This window comes from Lytechinus pictus, chromosome 16, assembly GCF_037042905.1.
Source record: "Lytechinus pictus isolate F3 Inbred chromosome 16, Lp3.0, whole genome shotgun sequence".
Taxonomy (NCBI): Eukaryota; Metazoa; Echinodermata; class Echinoidea; order Temnopleuroida; family Toxopneustidae; genus Lytechinus; species Lytechinus pictus.
Window position 1 is genome coordinate 12291757 of NC_087260.1, and position 23496 is coordinate 12315252.

General features: G+C 35.5%; 1 protein-coding gene and 1 long non-coding RNA gene across 2 annotated transcripts; one reads left to right on the forward strand and one right to left on the reverse strand.

Annotated features, from left to right (window-relative positions):
• The first annotated feature begins 6315 nt into the window (after window positions 1-6315).
• Window positions 6316-11298, forward strand: LOC135157101 (cubilin-like). Its single transcript, XM_064111610.1, has 5 exons — window positions 6316-6706; window positions 7879-8056; window positions 9174-9364; window positions 9802-10149; window positions 11015-11298. The coding sequence occupies exons 1-5, from the start codon at window positions 6316-6318 to the stop codon at window positions 11296-11298; spliced, it is 1392 nt and encodes a 463-aa protein (XP_063967680.1).
• A 7539-nt stretch (window positions 11299-18837) lies between these two features.
• LOC129258263 (uncharacterized) lies at window positions 18838-22382 on the reverse strand. Its single transcript, XR_010296114.1, has 3 exons — window positions 22294-22382; window positions 19797-19900; window positions 18838-19222 (listed from the first exon to the last, which is right to left on the reverse strand). It is a non-coding gene; the product is annotated as an uncharacterized LOC129258263 (long non-coding RNA).
• Between the last annotated feature and the right edge of the window lie 1114 nt (window positions 22383-23496).

Genomic DNA, 23496 nt, shown 5'->3' on the forward strand with positions numbered 1-23496 from the left:
TTTGTTGATTATACCGATATTGCGAGAAATTATTTTACAAATATTTTCAATGTGTAATTTCCAGGAAAGTTTAATGTCTGCTAAAACACAGAGAAATTTGGTATGAGAGACTTGTTTTAAAGGGGTGTTGTCAAAGAAAATATTACTGGGTAATGAGACGAGGGAGTTAATTATATAATATTGACTGGTCTTGAGGGGAACATCAAATATATTGCCAGCAAAAGAATCATATTGGCCCGAGTCTTTAGACGAGGGCAATATGGGTCTTTTAAGGGCAATATATTTGATGATCCCCGAAAGAAGGGCAGTCAATATTTTTATTATCATCCAAATCAGATATCTAGAGCAAAAATCGTGATAACAGTGATATCTTTTAAGAATAGAGTTCTGTTGTGTCATGATAATATCAGTGTCTAGGCTCTGCACTTTACCATTATGACGTACTTGCAAGCGCCCAGATCCAGCGTTGTCTTTATTATGACGTAGATCGTTGGTGCGCGGAACATTATGAAGTGTATCACTTCATTCGCATCCTCAAAGGCCCGGATGTGAGACCAGGGAAAATACAAAGGTATATTTTGCGTCGTCTCTGCATGCAAAGTCAATACACGCATTGAGACCGAGGAAAATACAAACAATATACCTATCCCTTCCTGATAATAATAAAATATATAATTCGTCTTCAGAAGATTCAGTGATAATTTATTTACCATTATCCACTGTATGTTCAGTAACTCTGCATTAATAAAATTACCAAGAACATTGGGATTATTGTCTGAAAAAAGGTAATAAATTTGTATCATCTGCAAATGTAATAAATGACAGAGATTTAGCAGACCTGTGAAAATCGTTTACATAAGGATTAAACAATAATGGGCTTAACAGGCTTCCTTCTGGGATACCACGTAATACATCTTTAAAATCAGATGCTTGTTCATTTAATTTATACAAGTACATATTGTTTTCTGTTAGAAAAATAACTCCTGAACCACTCCAAGGCCTTTCCACGAACACCAATATTGGAGAGCTTATGAAATAAAATGTTATGATTAATCGTGTCAAAGGCCTTGCAGAAGTCCAGGAATATGCCTAAGGTGTGGGAGGACGAGTCAATGAAATTGGCAACTTTCTCAATAAAATATATTAAAGCTTGAACAGTACAATGCTTATCTCTAAAACCAAACTAGAAGTTAAAAACGAAATCGTATTTTTTCGGAAAAAATCATTCTGGTAAAAATTAATTTCTCCAACATTTTAGAAAATGTTGAAAAAGAGGATATCGGCCGATAATTACCAAGTTCGAGTTTATCACCTTTTTGGTATAATTGTGCTAATTTCATAGTGTTGGGAAATTTACCATGCGTCAATAACATATTCAATATGTGGACCAGTGGCTCTACAATAAATGGAATGATGGATTTCAATATAACATTATTAATTCCATCATAGCCAAAACTTTTTTTGTTTTCTAAATCAGTTACAAAATCAATGACCTCTTACTTGTTCGTAGGAAGGAGGGAGATGGAGTTAGGATTGAAAGGGCCTAAAAAATCGGTATAGCTTTTCGTAGATGGAGGAATATTTTGAGCAAGATTGTCGCCAATCGAGCAAAAATAATTATTGAAAATGTTTGCTATATCGTTGGAGTCTTCGACAATTTCATCATTAAATCTAACTTTCTGTACCTCAGATATTTTACTACTCATATTCATCGCTTGTTTGATTTAATACTTTCCAAGTATTTTGCATGTCGTGTTTAAATATTTCCAAACGGTTAACAAAAATGTTTTTCTTTTTTCTAAGCTAATAATCCTAGTCAATGAATTTATACAAGATGTATTTTTTACTTTCATTGTCTCTTATAACTCAGTCACAGCTCCTCTATGGCGGCCGTATGGCGAATCGAAAACAGCCGTTTTATTCATTTTTATTTAAACCACCGATATGCAGCTGGTACAAAAAAAATAATGTTAAAACGGCTGTTTCGACTCGCCGTATGGCCACCGTAGGGGAAAGGTGACTAAAGGGGCTTTCACAATCGCTCGTGCGATCGTTTGCTATCATTTGGTCACAATATATGTTGCACACAATCGCAACGGTTGTATGCAGTCGCACCACCAATTGTGAAAGGGGCTTAAGGTATTGCTTTGTATTTATAAAATAGATAATTCTTTCGATTAATCAAGCGTAAAATAGACTGGAGATCCACGGGAGCTTGGGATTTTTTTATTAATTCTTTTAAAGCTTTTGTTTCGGCATATTAATGTCTAACTTATTGTTTAAAATGTATAAAAGGTGTCATATGCGCTATCGGCGTCTTCATTATTATTTGGATGACCAAAGATTATTCTCAAGGTTAATTCCAATTTGCGCCAAACTCTCAGCATTGACCTTCTATTTATAATTTAAGGAAGACAATTGTTATTAGTATGTAGATTGACCCAGCGCCAACGGGTAATTAATTGCAATGGATAATGATCAGTAATGTCCGAAAGTATGATATATTTATCAGAATGTGGAATAACATGTTTTAAAAATATTGTCATTAGAGGTAGCAGATTCATTAGTAAACGCGTTGGGTTATAACAAGTGGCAAGCAAGAGGCAGATAAAATTCAAAAAATTCTTGAGAAAATTGTTATGTTCATGGTCCATGTGTATCTTTTTGTTATACCAATCACATCTAGATACATGTATTGTCAGTGGTATACATAAAACAACGTTGATATGGTAAATCGGCATGACAATATCCACCTGTAGCAATGTATTTAGGACGATGCATTATATATACTCTATTATTCTGGGTCCTTATTTTTCATCAGAAATCGTGCCCAGTTCAGTTGTCATCGAAAACTAGACGAAAAAAAAATGAATTTAGATATGGAACAGGATGACATTGAGAAATAAATTAAGCGATCTCTGTTATCTTAAAGCCAATTCTAGCAAATATATTAATGATTATTTCTATAAAAAAATCAACATATTTATGGTGGTCATGATGGTCAAGATGACCCACATAGTGACCACATAGTTCCTTGGCTATATGCAAGTATGTCACTTATTGTAAAAGTTTCAGAAAAATTAGATCATTTGAAGTACCTTTCCTGTTTCAGAAAAAGGTAAATTATCTTGTACTTAGCATAGCCTTTAACTTGTCCGGTACACACTAAGAAATAGGGGTGCAAGAAAGGTGCAACTTAGCGGGAAAAGATACAGAGCGACTATTCGAGCATAGTTGCACCTTTCACTCGCCACCGCGCCTGCCCAAGCCCGCAGCGGGTGGTTAGGGTGCAAGTTTGGACCTCGCGTATAGTCTAGGTTCCTGTCATACTTCATCCTTATCAAAATGCTCTCAAAGTTGAACCTGCTTGGCAATGAAAACAAATACCTTTTCTTGTATGTGTGTGTGTGTGTGTGTGAATGTGCGTCTTGTATACGTGTAATGACAATAAAACTATATTTCTACTGGCGCCATTGCTCCTGAATAGTGTCGTATATAGTTAGAAATAAATCACTCTGAAAAAGTTTGTTTTAATATATATTGTTTTAGATATAGAAATGTAAAGCAAATGGTCAACTTCCTGCTTCTCTCGTAACAGTGTTCTTTAGAAATATGAAATCCTGGGTATTGTTTCGGACAGACCCACAGATCACTTTGTAAAAGGTTGCACATCCTGTTTGCTTTTTAAACATTTTTTGCCCTTTCGTTTCCAATCCAGCTTTTTTCAAGCAAAAACTTAAAAGTCAGGGAAAGGGTTATATAAAGCGTAAGAATGAAATGATAGTTTTTAAATCAATGAAAGGCAAATAGCAGTGATGCAGGGAAACTAGGTCTAAAATTAATCCAGTTCGCTGATATGAGGTCGAAAATTGACGAAAAGAAAAATCTGTTTTTTCTGTAGAAGGAGGGAGGAAGACAAACACAATTTCCACTGCGAAGAAATTGGTGAACAAGTCTAACTTGGAACTGAAGACCAGCACGGGATGAGCGAGTCATTGCCTTGGTTCGGGCCTTTTCCACTCTTTCCTCGAGAGAGGACGGGCCGGCTGATTAAGAATTCTGAAAACTTATGAAATATTCATTAAAAATGTAGAACTAGTAAACAGGGAAAACTGGCGAAATTCGCCGGTCTGTTTCTGGCCCCCAGAAGCAATTTACTTCGGGAGAAAGAAACGACTAAGAAGATGTCGACAGCTTCTCCAACCAGTTCAGGTTAATGTAGAAAATAAAATGAAAATTGAATAGAAGATAACTTGATGTGAAATGTCTAAAGCAATATAGTTTCAATGGAAAAAATGAATACTGATTGATGTCTATAAATATTTCTTGAAGCCTTTAAAATATTGCTTGATAAAAAATGTAAAGTACTTCACCGCTTCTTCTCCATTGACCAATGCTTCACAAAAGAACTTAGAGAAAGTAAATACGCAAGGCATACAATAAATCTTGAAATAATATTGTAAATAGTCATCAAATAATAGTTATAAAAAATAAGTTAATAATTTTGTGAAATAGCAAATCCATTACATTAATTAAATTTTCGTCGGCGATTCCCCGTCTTGTTATATCCTGTCATCAAATATTCAAAAAAACTTTAACAATTACATTATCAAACTATTTGAAAAAGAACTGATGCCCAAGAAATGAAAGGAATGACGCACAAAATGTTACAAGGAAAAAATGAAAACGAACGCTTTCATCTTTTTTTCTCATTCAGATAAATTACTTGTTTTTATTTTGAAAAAGAAATCTCGCGGAAATGTAAAATCTTGGGAACACAAATAATGATATTTCTGCAGCCATTATTATTCTGACGTGATCCAAAAAGCTAGTTACCAAAGGTGACTCTAAATGACAGCCTTCATTTTCTTCTCACAGACGAAGGCCTAATGAGGATGGTGTTGTGAGGCAAAAAAAAATCAAAATCAAAATATCTCTTATGTCAAGTCAATACGTGAGTCAAGCGTAAGAAATCCTATTCACGCAAACTCTTCTTTCATGTCTGCCAGGAAGGAAGAAGCAGTAATAAGCAAATTTTTATATTCTATCCTTTTTTCTGGTTTAATCATTAATTTTATGTTTTCATATTTTATTAAAATATTAATTTGTTATTGGACGTTTCTATTTAAAATATCTGTATACTTCCATTGTTGAAGTAGACTTATGTTTGCATTAAATATTTCACTGTTTGTGTTTATATATTATGTTTTTTTCTCAATTCAGCCACTGGCTGCGATGAAATGATAATAATAATTCAATTCAATTCAAGAATTCAGTATGCATATTCCAACCTTTTCAATTTGGTTAGATTTCACATCACGTCCGAATCGATATTGTAATACAACCATCCAGCGTATTTTGCCTGAAAGAAAAAAAAGAAACACATACAAAATACCTTACTCAACCTTTATTCTGCATTTTAAAACTGGTATCAAACACATCGTATTTCTTATAGATCTCAAAGACGCCAAAGGTTGTACCGTATACAATAATACTTAATTGAATGGGGTCATCATTTTTGCAGATATCGAGACTTAAACCTCAATGCCGGTATTTTTTCAACTCCGGAATGAATTTTGAAAGAAAACAGTTGTCTATCTGGTAACAATGGGAGCAATCAATGGGTTACTTAACCCAAAGTAAAGCGTGAACTGCTGTAAAGGTTTATATACGCCAAATCTTATTACAGATAGGAGGGAAATTACAGTATTGGCGCCGCCTTGAACCCTAGCCGAATACGTTTTATATTGATTTCTTGGCGTAGTTCATACAAAAAAGTACCATAGAAATAAAATGATGAGATTCAATTGCGTATTTCGTCTTTCGACGATCAATTTCATATATCTTCATATTTTCAAAGTTCTGCGAATTGCATAATAGGATAGATCAGTAAATAGATACTTTTCAATTAGCGTATTCCCTAGCCAATTATTAGTTGAAAGCCGAAACTAAATCGGCATCTCATCTAATAAATGTCAGAAAAAGTGAACTCCATAATATTCTTGTTCTTGGGGGACAATTTAATAAAGCTATAAATGTATAATGATTTTCCCCTTTTTGTGTTTTACTTGTAAATCCACATTAATTTGTTTTATTTTGAGATCTTGTAATTGTATGTACAAGCAATTGATTTCTATGTATGCACGGGAGTTCTGAATAGGGGCCCTTGGCTGAAGTACGTACGTACATATACCTACTACAGACCAAGACACACATTATTTTGTAAATTTCTTCATTATTTACCTTTACTTGGCTACGACTGCTGCAACAGGCAAATCTGTTACCTACAAATATTCAATACAGATAAAACAAACAATGCACAGCTCATGCCATTTTAATGTCTTTACGTTTGTCTCAGGTAAAAGAATCGTGGACATCGATGTGCCAGTCAACGGGTCTGTGAACATCACATCCCCAGACTACCCAGACAACTATACCACAAACATCCGTCTAACATGGCTGATCAGCGTTGCAGAGGGCCAAAGTGTAGTCTTGGTTTTCAGCCATTTTGACCTGGAACCAGCCTACGACTACATCAAGATCGGTTTCGGAAATGTTTCAGGACTCGAAGAGACTCGGTTGATCACAGTCTCTGGGGTTTCACTTCCGTCGGATATCAATACCCGGCATCGGACAGCATGGGTGGAATTTGTATCCGATTCCGCTTTCGGTTTTTCCGGATTCTCAATTGAAATCACTGGCAAAGGTATTTTGAAAAAAATATAACATCAACTATACAGGAATAACCGTTTTTTTTGGCAGATTTATTTAACAATTTCTTACTTCCCCATGCAGTGTAGGCCCTAGCCAACTTAGTTCAGCGGAACTAACAATTTTATAGACTAAAGCTTTTGGTATAAAAATTAACCTTCTATTCTAACCATAAAAAACAATTGCTATATAAAATTATAATTTTGCTGTTTCAGCACTCGTGAAATGCATGTTCCGGTAGATTGCGACTGAAAAAACTGAGAAATTATAATTAGGGTTTACAAACCTGGATCGGCTGAATAACCTTCAAAATCGTGTGAAATTTTTGGGCTTTCGATTGACTTTCATTTCCAAAAAGAACGATCATGAAAATTATGTACGATGGCCGAAATACAACGGTTGTTTGATCAGCGGGCAGGACGTCAAGGAGAAATTATTCCAACCTGTCCGAATTTTGTATTAAGTTACCATAGAAATTCATTACACCTATGCCTGCGAATCCGCTAGAAAGTACACATTCAATATTATTTCTAGATATCATTCTTCAATGGCTTCCGAGATTTCATGAAACCCACTGACTTTTTTTTCATTTGGATAATGTGCGGGGGCTTTCTAACCGACCGAATCTTCATATTATCTTTTCCCTCAGCATGTTCTGACCATTCTTAAGTCACACTTTATTCAAATGAATATCTTATTTTGTTTGCCGTCCTGAGCAACTGCGTTTGGTGAATATTGCATCCCACCTTGATTCGTGGCTTTTCATAATGTTATGTTTCAATACTATAATTCACCTTTATAAATCCTAACAAAGACTTTCATTGATAGGAATGTGTGGTGGATCGGATGGCACGGAGGTTGGGAGATTTAATCAACGGTTATGAGCTGTAAGGAATAGCTTATATAGCTAGAAAATATCATTTCGAATTTATTCCGAATATTAGGAATCTTCCTTTGATTGGTGAAGAGTATGTAAATCACGTGATGGAACATAGTGTCACCCATTAATCTGAGAAGTGTACAACTTTATTCAACTTACCTTTTTGTTGGGATTGACTTGACCTTTTATCTATTTCCCATTTCTATTTCTCCTTTCCTATACACTCGACAATGTTTTAACCAATTGGAACTGAAACATGACCTTTTCTCCATTTTCATCTCTTCTAGTGGAGATGGTAGATTTTCTTCCCGAAGAAATACGGAATCAAACAGATGGACGTTTGTTTTTACAATCACCCAACTACCCAGACAATTATTTACCCAATACTCTGATTTCCTATGTCATCGAAGCGCCAGAAGATTATTACATTCTCGTCCGTGTGTTGACACTTGATACTCAAAGGGGGTAAGTATTTTATATTATATAGGAATAGGAATAGACGATATAAAATTTATTTAATCATAATAATAAAAGTCGCATTCATAAAGCGCCTTTGTCTGAGGATACAAAGTGCTGCTATTATTACCCAGACTTTCGCTGCGTTGCCTATACATGTATAGGTGCTCAAGTATTCGAGGAATTCCTTCCTACTGCGGGTACTCATTCACATCACCTAGGCTGAGTGCAGCATAATGTCTTGCTAAAGGAAATCACTCCATGGCTGGGAATCGAACCCACGTCCCTCAGACTAAAAGACGAGAGTCATAACCACTAGAACACGACGTCCCAACATTCAGTATTTGGTACTTTAAATACCCATGTAACTGGACATGGTGATGTACTTTAAATTTTATTTCGGCATTGCTGAAATCAGCGATTGTGTCGAAACCTACATCGTACACAAATATCAACCAATTCAAAGTTGATTACTTATATTCCGCTTTCCCTTCTTACAGATAGTTATGATTCTTAAAATACTCAAAATTACGGAGTCACAAATGGGAGAGTAAACATTGATCTTAAAAAACTAATCATGACTAGTTAACGAAAGAGTTGCAATTAAATACAACTCCAAAATTCAATCGCAATTTGATTTTTGATCAATCAAAGCTCGCATGTGAGACTTGTATCTCATTTCTTTAGTTGTGTCTAAACCATACCGTTTATCCATTGGATTCATAGTTAGCCTATAGGCCTATATTAATATGATAGTCAATGACAGGCCTATTTGACCTTCTAACTACAATTTGATGTACACAATATTTGATTTTAGTGTACTGTTAGGTGTTATTTGGTGACTTCGGAATGTTAAGTAATGGCACACACCTGAAACATGACCTCAAGTCACCAAACGTCAATAACTTGAGGTGATATTAATGTTAGATAATGTAAATGAATATAAGAAATGCGCCTATTTATGTTTTATACTCTTAATTCATAATCCCAAAGCAACTTCTTTTCGCCTCGTATGAATGTTTTTTGTAATTCTGATATATCATCAGTTAATGGCACAAACGTCTTTGAATTAAAATATCTATTCAGCATTCTGTAATAATATTGCTTTTCGATTAAAATTATGAAGGTTCGACATCCTATACATTGGCGAGGGGAAGGAGGTAGGTCAACGGGATACGATCCGGGAGACGCTGACCGGAGATAAACGACACATAACAGCTTACCATGAGTCTGAAACAAGATGGCTCTGGATATTGTTTGTCAGTGACTACACCAATGTTCTGTCGGGATACACCATGCAGATATCATTCGTCACACGTAATTAGTTGTCTCTGTTTATCTTGTGTATAATTTCCTATGTATAGTGATATGTTGATATTCTAGGCCTCTGATTGGATAAAGCGCAGGCGTGTGCATGCCTGCTGGGCGAAATTTTTATCGCCCGTTTAACAGCGCGCAAATATATGCGCGTATACAATGTATGAACGCAGTGATCGCACATGTATTGAATGCCTGGTACATGTATTCATTTCCCATTTTTTTTATGTTTAGTAACTGTGCTTAGTTATTCAAAATCGCAAAGTACAATGGAATAAAATGCATATAGCATTTACATTTATTTGAGTGCAGTAAATAAGAGCAATGTCGATTAAATGCCTTGCTCACGGACTTTCAAAATTAATGTGTAGTCAGACGGTATCATAATGGTACTTCGATATTTTCCAATCATGACAAACTGTGTTTTCTTTTTATAGCTAATTATCGATTATCACTGGACGAACCGATGCTCTTTCATCCTCCCATTGTTTACACATCCACCTGGAGATTTTTCTTATCAGCCAACTGGACCTTCGAGGGACCCAAGGACTCCGTCTTCAGAATTCGATTCATAGACATGAACTTCCACGTGGGACTGCAGTACTTCGTGGTTGGAATCGGCCTGGATTTCTTTGATCTGGAGGCCTGGAGGTTCGGAATAAGCGGCCACGAAGAGCCCCTGGACATGATATCAGATTCCCACCGAATGACTATTCTAGTTGCTAGTTATACCGATGCGGTGAACGGTAGTATTTTGGCTGAGGTCACGGCTATTCCTAAACCTGGTAATATATATATATTTTTCAATTCAAATGGAAATGGACAATACATTACTACTCCTCTACTACTACTACTACTACTATTACTACTTTTCTTATATACAACTATACTACTAGTTTATATTTAGAATACATTATTCAATTCAAAGATAATAACTGTAATTACCTTCCGTTATTCAGTTTCAAATTATGACTCATATTAACGATTTTTCTTAAATCTTACCAGCTCTAATACATGTATTTTTGTGAACTATTATAAATTATCTATGAATATATATATAATATCGCTGATATATATATATATATAATGTCGCTGATGAGCCTTAGGGTGAAAAAGTCTGTACGACTAGCTTAGTTAAGCAATCCAACCAATAAATTATTTAAATATAATATCATACATATATGAATTATGATTTTATGAAACTTTGTAAACACTTGTTTTTCAGCCATTGGCTGTCGCATGTGTATTGTTGTTACTGAAATAAATAAACAATGAATATACTACTACTACTACTACTACTACTACTAAAACTGCTACTAATAGTAGTAGTAGTAGTAGTAATAATAGTAGTAATAATAGTAGTAGTACTAGTAGTAATGACATTTTTATATAATAACGACCTGTAAAGGCTATCGCTACGCCTCACGGACATAATATTAACATATAAATCTGAAACTGTGGAAAAAGGTTAATTCTACCCTTAAACGTCAACAACATGACCAATCTACAAGAAATTAATAGCTTGGTTAAAACCTCTGCCTTAAGTGGGTTTTGAAGAGTTTATGGTTATTGTTTCTATTCTCGTATGTTTGATAAAAATGTTGCTTAAACGTAAATATTAATGCAGGATTCGTATTATTGCTATTTCAGAGAACATTGCTCCCCTCTTCGTACCGGCCGAAGAATCAGTGATCCTCACCTCCTCGCATTACCCTCATTCGTACCCTAACAACTATCAACAAGTCTGGCACGTTGCAGCTCCAAAGGGCTACGTCATCCGCAACCGCTTTCTGGATTTTGATATGCCTTATGACAACGATGGCCTTTCAGTGGGAAATGGTCTTTTTTACTATCAAGGTAATGGCAATAACATAGGACCGTATTCTGAACTCGGGTGTAAATTTTGTGGTTCAACTACGGAAAGCCAATTGTGACATAAATCTTTATAGAGCAGTAGGTGTACATGTTAGCTCATCAGATACCTTAATATCTAATACCTGTCAGGCCTGTAGGGAATATTAACTGAAATGATATGTAGTTTCTTCTCCATTAATACACGATGAAAGAGCACAGTTAACATAATAATAATATTGATGATAATAATAATGATTATAATAATAACGTGTTATCTTAAATTTTTCCTTGTCCTGTCATACCCGGCGAATGAAATCAATAAATCAACCACCCAATTAACCCATCAAGAGAATGGCGGAAGGGGTCTCTTGTGATTGATAATATAAAAAAATACATAATGAACGTTAGATTCAGGTAGAAATGCCAATTTGAAAAATGTAAGTGATTCATGAGAGTGTGTGGTGTGGCAGATCGATATTACTTTAATGAAGGTATCTGTTTATGATAATTATCGATCTACATAATATACTTATATGTTCAATTTTTTTAAAATCATTGTTGAGGAGAAATTTAAGTGTCTTTTATCTCATTTAATATTCCTTTTCATATATTACTTTAAAACATGATATATCTTGTGTCTTTTTTAATTGAATATACTAGCATCATTTGTAATAAACATTCACTATACTACTCCACATTATAACGCTTTTGATAGGTATGAAACCATCAGAGAAAAGCCTAATTATCTAGGCGCCGCGGGATGGAGATGCCCTTTGATACCGAATCTGATACCAATGATCTAAAATGCTTTAACTTGATCATAGATGGATGTAATACAATTTATTAGCAAAAGTTGTTTTTAATCACTATTTGATAGCACGCTGCCTGGGAGCATATTTAGCTTTTTTTAACATTGGTACAGAATCAATAAATTACTGACATACCAAAGTGCAAGGCCATATTGATATGAGAGCATTATTTTTTTCATTTATCATCTGCAACAAACAAACACAATAATAATACTAAAAAAATAAACAGATTATAACCAAATATATTGATGGGGAGCACCGAGCGTTGCACCCTTTTTATTCATTAGGGATCAAAAAGATGAATAAATAGTTTTATTGTAATGGATCGCGTGTTTAACATAGATTTAAAGAATATATCACAGATTGAGGTCTAATTAAAAAGAATTGAAGTACAAACCCTTTATCAGACCAATCACGTTAAGTTACTTTTCCTTCCTGTCTTTCCCACCGAATTTCAAATGCTCACTTTAATAGTAAGGGGTGGTCTGGCACCCTATAGAATTTATTATATCCTACATAGATTGAATCTTGTATAGTGATTGGTTCAAGTAGCATCATGTGACCGAATATATTTCAACTCTGATGTTTATATATATTTTTCGCTATACCAATATTCTCACGTCACTATTTCAGAAAACGGGATATTTAGCTAAACTCTCGGGCGCACAAGGCCAGCGAGCTCTCTCTCCCGGGCAAGTCCCGGGATGCGTCGGCGCAGGCACTCATCTGCGTTCCGCTGAGCGCGGTGGCTCGGAGAAAAGTAGGTAATTCAAGGCAAGTAACCGGACTTTGCAAGCTAAGCGCATAGATTTTGGTTATAAATTATTAAAAGTAGGATATAAAACAAATATATCAGGCGTTTAATTCGAAAGCATAGTGGGAATTATTAATCCTCGGTTGGACTGGCAAAACTACGATATTTCCCTCGGGGCTTCGCCCCTCGGGAAAAAAAATAATTGCCAGACCAACCTCGGATAAATAATTTCACTATACTTTCTCAAATCCTGATATATTTGTTTACTATATATGTCTGATGGCACTTGCATGGGTGAGTGAGTATGTGGGTGTGTGTATGTAAGTGTGTGTGGGTGTACATAGGGGTGTATTCATAGGTTGTGCGTGTCTGCAAGCGCGCGTGTGTGTGATTTAAATACCTCTGGATTCTAATGAAATATATGTGATGTATATTATATCCTTTGCTACATGATTGTTTATGCACCCCTTTGTATACCATAATACTTCTACATCTACCGAAGATCCATATCAATTTATCATAGAGGAGGTGTGCGGGTATGTGCGAGGGTGTGTGTGCGTGTAAAGATTTTGAGTGTGTGTGTGTGTGTTTTAAGAACCTTTTCAAGTGTGTGGAAGGGATGCTTGTGTGTGGGGGAGGGTGTGTGTGTGTGTGAGAGAGAGAGAGAGAGAGAGAGAGAGAGGATGTTTGTGTATGTGCATTAAAAACCTTTTTTATTATAATAAATAATATGGTTTTTATACATCTATTAGTGCACATCCGTTCTCAATCCACATATCTCGCACAAACGTGTATTTATATACCATACTACTTCTATTGAAGATCCATGTCATTTTACAATAATGTTTGTGAGCAGCGGATGGGATGTGTGTGTGTGTGTGTGTGTGTGTGTGTGTGCGTTTGTACCTTCAATCTCTTTGATGTTAATAACTAAGCATTCATAAATCCCCTGGTACCTATCCGTTAGCATGTGAGCCCTTGTACACCATACTACTTCTACATCTAACACAAATCCTCTCATTTTGAAAAAAGTATTTGTGTGTCTGTAAGTGTGGGGTGGTTATGTGTGTGTGTGTTGCCGTGCTTTCCGGATGCTAATGAAATATAAGGCATTTATACATTCCTTATAGTACATGTACATATCCAATTTCAACTCATTAAAATGCACACAGGTAAACATGCATATGATATACTACCTTTGATACATTTACCATAGATCACTGCCATTTTACATTAGTGTTTGTGTGTGTATGTACGTTGGGTACTTGTCCTCGTTGATGCTAACGAATAATAAGCAAAAGTAATAGTATCCCCTCTTTTTAAGGTCACGGTTTCAATCATGTTAAGACAATACTTATCTCGCTAGATGTCACCTCTTTGTTTCTGAAGGTGGTACCGGTTTAGGAGGATGGAGTGGTCGAACTTCATCAGATACTCATCCAGTCTTTACGAGTACCACCAATGCCATGTATGTGTTCTTCGGAACCGATCCAAGTGATTCGGGACGAGGGTTTAAGATGGAACTGACAGCTATAACAAGTAAGTACTACACAAATGAACCCAAAGTTTAAGTACAAGTCTAAGTCACGGTAAAAAAAAAAGGCTATGATGACTTAATATAAAAGTAAGTATAAGTATAAATACGAATATAAATATAAGTACATGTACAAGTCCAAGTATGATTTCAGCGAGAATATTAAGCATAATGCGTTTAGTACTATTTTAGGATTAAGGTTTAGGTTTATTGTATAATTCAGATAAGATTTAATGTATTAGTTATTGAATATATTTTGTAAAGCGCATAGAGAGTCTTCTGACTATTATGCGCTATATAAATTTCAAATATTATTATTATTATTATTTTAGGAATAAGTACATGTATAGATAAAAGTTAAAACCCATGTATAAACACGTATAAACATAAGGGGGAAATATGATTAAAATCTTTTGATAATACACTCTAAAAACATTGGGTAAAAATGCTCCATGAGGTTAATTGTGTCCAACCAACATTAGGCATTTATTTTGGGTATTTTTATTAATCCAGTGTGATGAAAATTTTGCGCATTCTTAAGTAATTGCTGCTTATGTTAACCTTACTGGGCAATATGCTTCCCGCATTGGGTAAAATACTGCCCCAAATTGGTTGGACTGGTTAATTCAAATTATTTTCAATTCAACTGTGGAAAAAGAATTGTCCATAAAATTATATTATAAATTTTTCTATTTTTTCCCCTTTTCTCAAAAAAAAATAAAGAACCAATTATTTTGGAAGAGCCCGACGTCTACACGTTGACCTCTCCAAACTACCCCATGCCGTATGAGAAAAACGCCTTCATCCTCTGGCATATAACGGTTCCTTCGGGTTTTGGCGTACTTCTCCATTTCATCGAGTTCGACCTCGTCGACGAGGGCGACATTCTCGTCGTAGGTAATGGGGCATTTCCCAACGACACAGACAGTGTCGTCCAGGCGATCAACGGTCGTGCCGTACCGTCCGATTTCACGGTCTGGTCGGAGAGAGCATGGATTCGGTTTACCACTGATAGGAATGGAATCGCAGATGGATTTAAGCTTGAGCTACGAACCGCCCTGGGAGATGGTGAGTACGGCGTCATCAGCAAAATAATAAAGAATTTTGATAATTCAATTTTTAATATACCTTATATAGACACTTCTAATTTTCTGTCAGGCGCCTGTTGCATGAGATTTGGCGGAATTAAAGGCAAAAGAACATAGAAATCAGAATACTCAAATCAAGTTTTGGTAGGACATGAGATGAAGTTAGGAGGTGAAAGTGTTTGGGTTAAAATGTTTTCCATTCTGTTGTCCTGCTTGAGCCCGAATGCGTTTCTTATGTTACGGAAAATTTACTAAATATAATTTTTCTTCTTCTTCTTCTTCTTTTTGTTATTCTTCTTCTTTCTTTTTCTCGTTTTCTTCTTCTTCTTCTTTTCTTTTTTCTTCTCCTTTTTTTCTTCTTCTTTTTCTTTTTCTTCTTCTTCTTTTTTTTTTCTTCTTCTTCTTCTTTCGGGTCACTACACAAGTCCTGCCCATGCAGTGGAGGGTACAAGATCTAGCTTTGGGGTTGGAAATATTGCATTGCTCTGGGAGGAGAGGGCAGACCAAGAAGTGTTGCACCGTCTGGTCCTCGTACATACCGTACATTATGGCACGCTCTTATCGATTCTTTAATTGAATTTCTTTTAAAATCACTTTGATGCAACCAAATCTTGTCAGCATTCGCAAACATATTGCCTCAATCATGTTAAAACAGGACATTGTCTGATACCCATGGGTCTTGAAGGTGGTTGGATTGATGATTCTAGTCTAACTGCGTCATCTCAGAAAGACAACCAACATGGTCCTAGCCAAGCTAGGTTACATGGACTGACATCTTGGATACCTGACCCTGATAAAAGCGATTCGATACTCCAGGTATGCACCTTTCTCTAAAACCTAAATGATTCATGAAACATTTAAGTTAAGAATGAAGATTAAGCAAGTAGATGAGATTGTATATTACTCTATTTTTCGAGGTTAAGAGTTCGTTTCCAATCGTCGCTTATATAGTTCTCACCGGATAAAGAGGTCAGAGTAAATCGGGGTCATCATAATAGTATGCATTGTGATTCTTTACAAATAGTTCTCCCCGTACCAATCGCTATCCCCAGGAAAGACGAAAATTAATTTCCAAATTAAAATTATTTAATTGAAACCATAATAACGATTAGTCAAAACATTTTCATTATGAATGGAAATCGCTATTCATGGAAATGCTCATCATTTCTTATTACATGAAGGTACACACGTTTAAGTCCTTTTTGTGAGGGGGGCGGAGTGGTTGTAAAAAATTTCTGATAAACATTTGAAAAAGATAACTGTGGTGAAAATACACTGTACACAAACGGAAATATAACTCTGCTAAATCATGTACGTCATTTAATCGTTTAATATTAAACACATTGGCCCGTATTCTGATAGCGTGGTTTAACTTAACCCTAGTCTAAGTGTGGTAATAAACTGTCATATTTAAACCTAGGTTTAAGTTTCGTATTCCGATAGCAAGGTTTAAGTGTGGTAATAAATCCTCAAAAAGTTAAACTCGCGCAGGGGGTAGTTTAAGCCTGGTTTAAATCCAACAAATCATGGCCAACAATTTTTTAGAATTTATGTCTATATTGCATTTCGAGCTACTTCCTCAGTTTTTAACCGATTCTCATGAAATTTGGAACACACATTGGTCTCAACGTAAGGAGGTGTAAGATTTTTTTTTCCTTTTTCGGAAATTGTGTTGCCATGGTAACAATTCTCAAGAAAGTTGGCTCACACATTGGTTTTGAGGTAAAGATGTGCAAGACACATTTGTGCATGTGTCGGAAATTGTGTTGCCATGGTAACGGTATATTATGGAAAAAATTATGTATAAATATTGCTATTCCAACTACTTTCTCAGTTTTTAACCAATTCTCTTGAAATTTGGCACAGACATTAGTCTTAATGTGAAGATGTGCTAAACATATTTTATTCCTATAAAAAAAAATTGTGTTGCCATGGTAACAACATATTAAATAACAAAAATTAGGTGAAAACCTTGTGGTTTTAACTACTTTATAATTTTTAAACCATTTCTCATGATATTTGGCACAGACATAAGTCTTGAGGTAAAGATGTGCAAGACACATTTTTGCATGTGTCGAAAACTGTGTTTCCATGGTAACTGTATATTATGGCAAAAATTATATAAGAATCTTGCAGTTCCAACTTCTCCCTCAGTTCTTAACCAATTCTCATGAAATGTGGCACAGACATTAGTCTTGATGTGAAGATGTGCAAACGCGTATTTTATGACAATATAAAAAAAATGTGTTGCCATGGTAACAAATCAAATAACAAAAATTAGATGAAAATCTTGTAATTTGAACTACTTTATCAGTTTCCAACTGGTCAATTCTCTCAAAGAATTGGCACATACATTAATGTTGAAGTAAAGATGTCTAATGGGGTGTTGCAAGAAACTTGCGATTGAACGCAAATCGAACGCAACTCCCAAAATTGAGCGTAAGTCCTCCGATTAAACGCAAATCTGCAATTGAACGCAAGTTACGTTCAATCCTGTTGCAAGAAGAAGTTGCGTTTGATCAATTGAACGTAGATCAAGCGCAAGCTTTGCGATTGATTGCAAATCGAACGTAACTTATGTGAGATTTTGGAGGACGCGCAAAATTTGCGTTCGATTTACGTTCAATTGATTGTCCATATGCTTGTGTACTAAAAATTCTGCAAAAATTTTTTTTTTGTATTTTGTTTTGAAAACTTGTGTAAATTATGCCATTTTCAATTTTCCATGGGTTTTTTTCAAGAAAAACTTGAAATAATGTTATTTTCAATCTTTATAGGCCTCTTCAGCAATTATGCCATTATTTTCACACAATTTCAGTACATTCTCTCCTAATATCATTTTAAAGTGTGTCAATCACCAAAAATATTCTGCTCTTGTTATCAGAGGTCATGGAATATTCAAATTGTGATTTCTGAAATAATTTGTATGAAGAAATGTTGAAGAAATAATAACTCTCCATAGGCACAAAAGCCACTCTTTATTAAAACACTTCATGCACTGGCAAATGCTTATAAATATATCTGAGGGTTTGCAGTAAATACAACTCAGAATTTATTTTGCAAGAGCACTAAATTGCTTAAATGCTTTCATTCATACATATCATAATGAATAACATGCCCAATTAAGTTATTTTAGTTTGATTTTCAAATAAAACATACATTTCAGGAGATTGCTACACTTCAAAATCTGAAGCTCTCTTTAATCATAAGATTGCATCGTAGATATATATCACACTTGCATACAGGGATGAGGTCGAGGCTGATTCTTCCGAGTCATGAGGCAGCTTGAGAGAACTTCCCATAGATTCTGTACAGTGACTCGGACCAAGGCCAGCAAAATGTTGCCTCGAGGTCAGCATTGACTACATCCCTGCTTGGACTTGAAAAGATCCATTGATCTGTGCACAAACAAAGAACACTGCTCAAGACATTCATTATTGATGGACCTTTTATTTTTATTTTTCAATGTTTCTTGCTCCCGAGGAATTACTTCTGAGATTCAGTTATATGAAATAAAATTTCATATCATCTACATCAAGTGTTTCACCACAGAATGTCTTGTTTGAAATTGACGTATCATGCAGAAGACCACAGTCCTTAAGGTTGGCATGAAGAATCCATAGAAGTCCAGTCAGGAAAGCCACAAGCGTCTCTGCTTGAAGGAACAAATCTGGTTTCCAGAAGCAGTCTAATTTGAGATGAATTTGGAGAGCTTCATGGAGTGAAGATTTTAAACAAGCAACGCCCTCATTCTGAAGTCCACTCTAAATGATCTTACTACAGACAGGAGCAGCTCTGAATTCAGTTCTGATAATCAACCTGTCCATAAAAAAAAAATAATATAGGAAATAATGCAAGCCCATAACTATACATACATGTAGCTTGAGTTAGTTCAAATTTTGTCCTTTCAGTGCAAAAACGCCCTTAGCAAAACATTTTTGTGCACCCCATTGGTGCAGAAATGCCCCTATGCCTGCTGGTAAGGGCGTTGTTTGCACCGACATGATGATATGATAGAGGGAAAGTGGCTTACTCCCGAGACCATAGTAATTGGCAATTTGCCATGATGTAATCTAAAAAAGTGTGAACTGATTGTTTTTCCCCAAATAAATGAATCATGGAAATTAAAATATGCAATAAATTAAATCAATGAAAGCAAAATACACACTTTCATACAGTACACCTTGGATGAGCACAACAACCGCCCCCTCCCCTCCCCCCCCCCCCATCAATGGGATGTCTTCATTGCTGAGAAGTCCAGTCAAGATAGAGATTTGTGTTTGCCTTTTTTTCATTTTGCATTATCCTTTGGTCAATGTGTACAGATTTCACCCCCATCCGCATTACAATCATGGTGAATTATTAATAATAATACAGTTTACATGTAACCTACCATTCAAGAGTTGATAAAATGAATCAATCAGCTGGTTGCAAGAACACACATGGTAGCAGACACAGTTATGGTGGTTCGGTTTATTCCAGACTTCCTTGTCATAACTGTAGTAAGCAATTAAAAGCAAAAAGCAAAGAGATAAAACATGTTCATGAAATTAATATACAAGTTAAGCTCAGTTGCCAGTGTGTTAATCATTATAGTAGTCCCAGGGTGTTTTGATTAAAGTCACTTCTGTCCTGGGGAGGGGTACTATGGTTCCTCAGCTATGGGCGGCGCAATAAAAAAATTATGAATCATACCTTTTGCTTTAATTTACTAAAAAAAGCTTGTAATAGAATGCTAAACTTTGGTGTACATATTCCTTTCTAGAGCATTCCTAACAACTTTACTTTAAAAAATCTGGTATAAAAAAAAATCCTTTCATGTTTTTTTTTAAATATTTTTTCTTAACTTCTTAAATGTATTTTTTTTTTGTTATTTTCAAGACAAAGTTCATCAGTGACATTAAATTACTATTGTCAATAAAAAAAATTACCCAATTAACTTTTTACATGTAATCATGTTTTTGTCTGACATGTACTTAAACAAACACAATGTTGCAAAATTTCCTGACCCTGTACCTGGGAATTGCAAATTTGGTCTCAAAAGTTGCGCGAGACTTGAAAGTAAAACGCCAGTCAGTGGTGCGGTAATAAAATTTTGAGTGGCAGATTTATTCTGAAAAATGTGAAGGGGGACCATATGCCCCCCCCCCCCCCCGAGTATTGTGCTTGATGTAAAAGGATGTAAAAAAAAAATCATGATTATGCATTCAATATTAATAAAATGATAATGATGCACCATATGAGACACCCTTTTACTGTAAGCACCTGGAAAAGCATTGTAATCATCCATTAAACAATTTAAAGTGGAAAAAAAATCTGTCATCTATATAGCACCTCATGTGCTTGCATAAAAATCAAGTTAAGACTAGAGTCAGTTAAATAGTAGCCCGGGGGGGGGGGGGGGACTCACAAAATAATGCATATGGGGATGTGCCGCTGGAATGGGTCGCCTTTTTGGAAGAAATCCCTAAACATGGGGTATGATTTTATGCTGGAAAATCCCTAAACATGGCCCAATTTTTAGATACTGGCCTTAAACATGGGTCCATATTCTACTCTTGTCTTTGGTGCAAATACAAAATTACCTTACATTTTGGGCGATAACTTTTTTCTTTTTTTTTTGCTTGTCAAGTTTTCCAGGCGAAAATGTGCCCCCCCCCCCTTGTGGAAATCCTGGATCCGCCCCTGTAATTAATCCCTAATAATGGGTACCTTTTTAGCCGAAATGACCTGTAAATATGGGTACGGGTTTCAAACCTTCAGCCGCACACCTTTGTCCAAACCAAATCTAAGTACCTTCCCCCCGGCATAGTAGACCTACATATTGAATCTAAAAAATATATTTATTTAGGCTTACATGTAGGCCCTATATCTTTTTATATTTATATGTGATGGATATTAAAAATGTGACTCATACGGCACATCATTACAAATCAACGACACAAATAGACTGTCCTTGCAAAGAACCTCTTGTGCAATCTGCCCGTAAGAAATTTTAAAAAGAGCCCCGGGCGGGCGACTCCCTGTTCAATGTTAAAACTTCCCAAAGAATGTGGCAGATGTGGCCAATAGGTTTAATAGCCCAATAACATCTTTAAAAATAATTAATAATATAGGCCTACATGTAGACCCCCTATACCTTTGTTGTTGTTTTTTGGCCTGGCGAAAAATGTGGAGAACCCCCCCCCCCCCTCCAAAAAATTAAAAATAAAGGAATAAATAAATAAAATAATATTTAAATAAATCTAAACAATTCCCCCAAAGTCAAGAGCAAAATTTTCATTCTATCCCAGGCCAGGCAAAGGAAAGTCATAAAAAGGGAGGTTAGACAGACTCTTAAAAAAAGAGAGACTAATGGAGAGGATCTAATAATGGAAGTCTTTGATTTAAAGCCTAACGTTAGATTAAAAATCCTTTAAGTTAAAAACAAAAAATTGCTTTCTGTCGAGTGTTTCTCAAAAGTTGTGGCCATTCGACTGCATTGAATCCATTTACTGGATGGTTATTAGCCGTTGAAACTTATATAACTTAAAAATCATTTCAAATATGAACAATAATAATCTTTTAAGGTCATTTTCGATGTTTCATACATAATTAGAGCCTACAAATTTACTTGCTTCAGGGTGATTTTTAACAGCACTGCACCGGGAATGTCCTGCCGTGTTGTTGGTACAACAGTGCATTACCGACACAAAAAGTCAAGTGTGGGACTGGGTTTAAACTGTGTGGTAAAAAAAAATTTGAAGGTGAAATTTCGACTGGCGATAAAGATACATTTTCACATTTTACAAAATAATTTTTTCCCTGGCATAGCTCTAAAACATATAAGTTCTCTGAAAACATACATAATGGAGAAAGAAAGCAGTGAAAAATGAATATTTTCTACTTACTCTCTTCCACAATCACGATTATTGCAAGGATTATTTTGCTTCATCAGCTAGTCTTGTGCTGCAGACCCTGTTTACAGCTGCAAATCGTCTGCAAATCAGCTGCAACTTGCGTTCAATCGCAAGCCTTTTTCTTGCAACGCAAATTGGCGATTGATTGCTAGTTGCAGTCGATCGGGATCGGCTGCAAAGTTGCAGTCGATTTGCAATCAATTGCAACGTAACTTTCTTGCAACACCCCATTAGACATATGTTTGCCTGTATCAGATATCGTGTTGCCATGGTAACAACATATTGTATAACGAAATTAAGGTGAAAATCTTGTAGTTCGAACTCCTTCATCTTTTTTTCAACCAATGCTCATGAAAGTTGGCACACAGATTAGTCTCGAATAGAAGATGTGCAAGACAGAGTTTTGTCTGTATCAGAAATCGTGTTACCATGGTAACAACATATTATATAATAAAATTAGGTAAAAATCTTGGGGTTTGAACTCCTTCATTAATTTTCAACCAATTTTTATAAAATTTGGCTCATCTTGTGGATTGGACTACTTCATTTAATGACATAGGCCTATGCTCATGAAATTTAGAACACATAGGTTTTGAGCTAAAATAATCTGCAAGACACATATTCTCATTCATCAAAATATGTGTTTGTATGGTAACTACACACGCCAAAATAAGATTAAGACAATGGTCAATGCCAATTTTTGTTTGGCTACATAGTGAACTACATGTAGCTGTAGGCTTAGTTCTAGTTTTAAGGGGGGTGCTAGACCTCTAGATCTCGAACTACAGTCCATAGCTCTAGATCTAGATCCTTTAGTCCTAGAAATAATCTAACGTTTGATGCCTAGCCTACTTCCTTTTCAGGCCTATAACGTTAGATGAGTAGATTTAACTGTTAGACTAGCCTACATTTACTATTTTTAGATCTAGAATCTACATTTAGATAGGGCCTAGAGTCTACAAGTCTCTATATCTAGACATATAAAATGAAGACCTAGATCTAGATAGGGTCCAACTTTTTAGTCTATGTTATTTAGTCTAGATCTAGGCCTACGTTAGAGATTCTAGATCAAACAACGGGCTAGATCAGACAGTCCTAACGTTAGGGCTACCGGCTAGGCTAGAAAGTAGAAATAGATACTAGAAGAAAAAAATACAGCACAGACTAGGCCTAACGTTAGGCCGCCGAGATCTA

What these genes read in the sequence shown, in the direction of transcription:
- LOC135157101 (XM_064111610.1), top strand. Translation starts at nt 6,316, where the DNA reads ATGCACAGCTCATGCCATTTTAATGTCTTTACGTTTGTCTCAGGTAAA. An exon ending in AATTGAAATCACTGGCAAAG is followed by an intron (nt 6,707 to 7,878) that starts GTATTTTGAAAA and finishes CATCTCTTCTAG; the next exon opens with TGGAGATGGTAGATTTTCTT. An exon ending in GCAGATATCATTCGTCACAC is followed by an intron (nt 9,365 to 9,801) that starts GTAATTAGTTGT and finishes TTCTTTTTATAG; the next exon opens with CTAATTATCGATTATCACTG.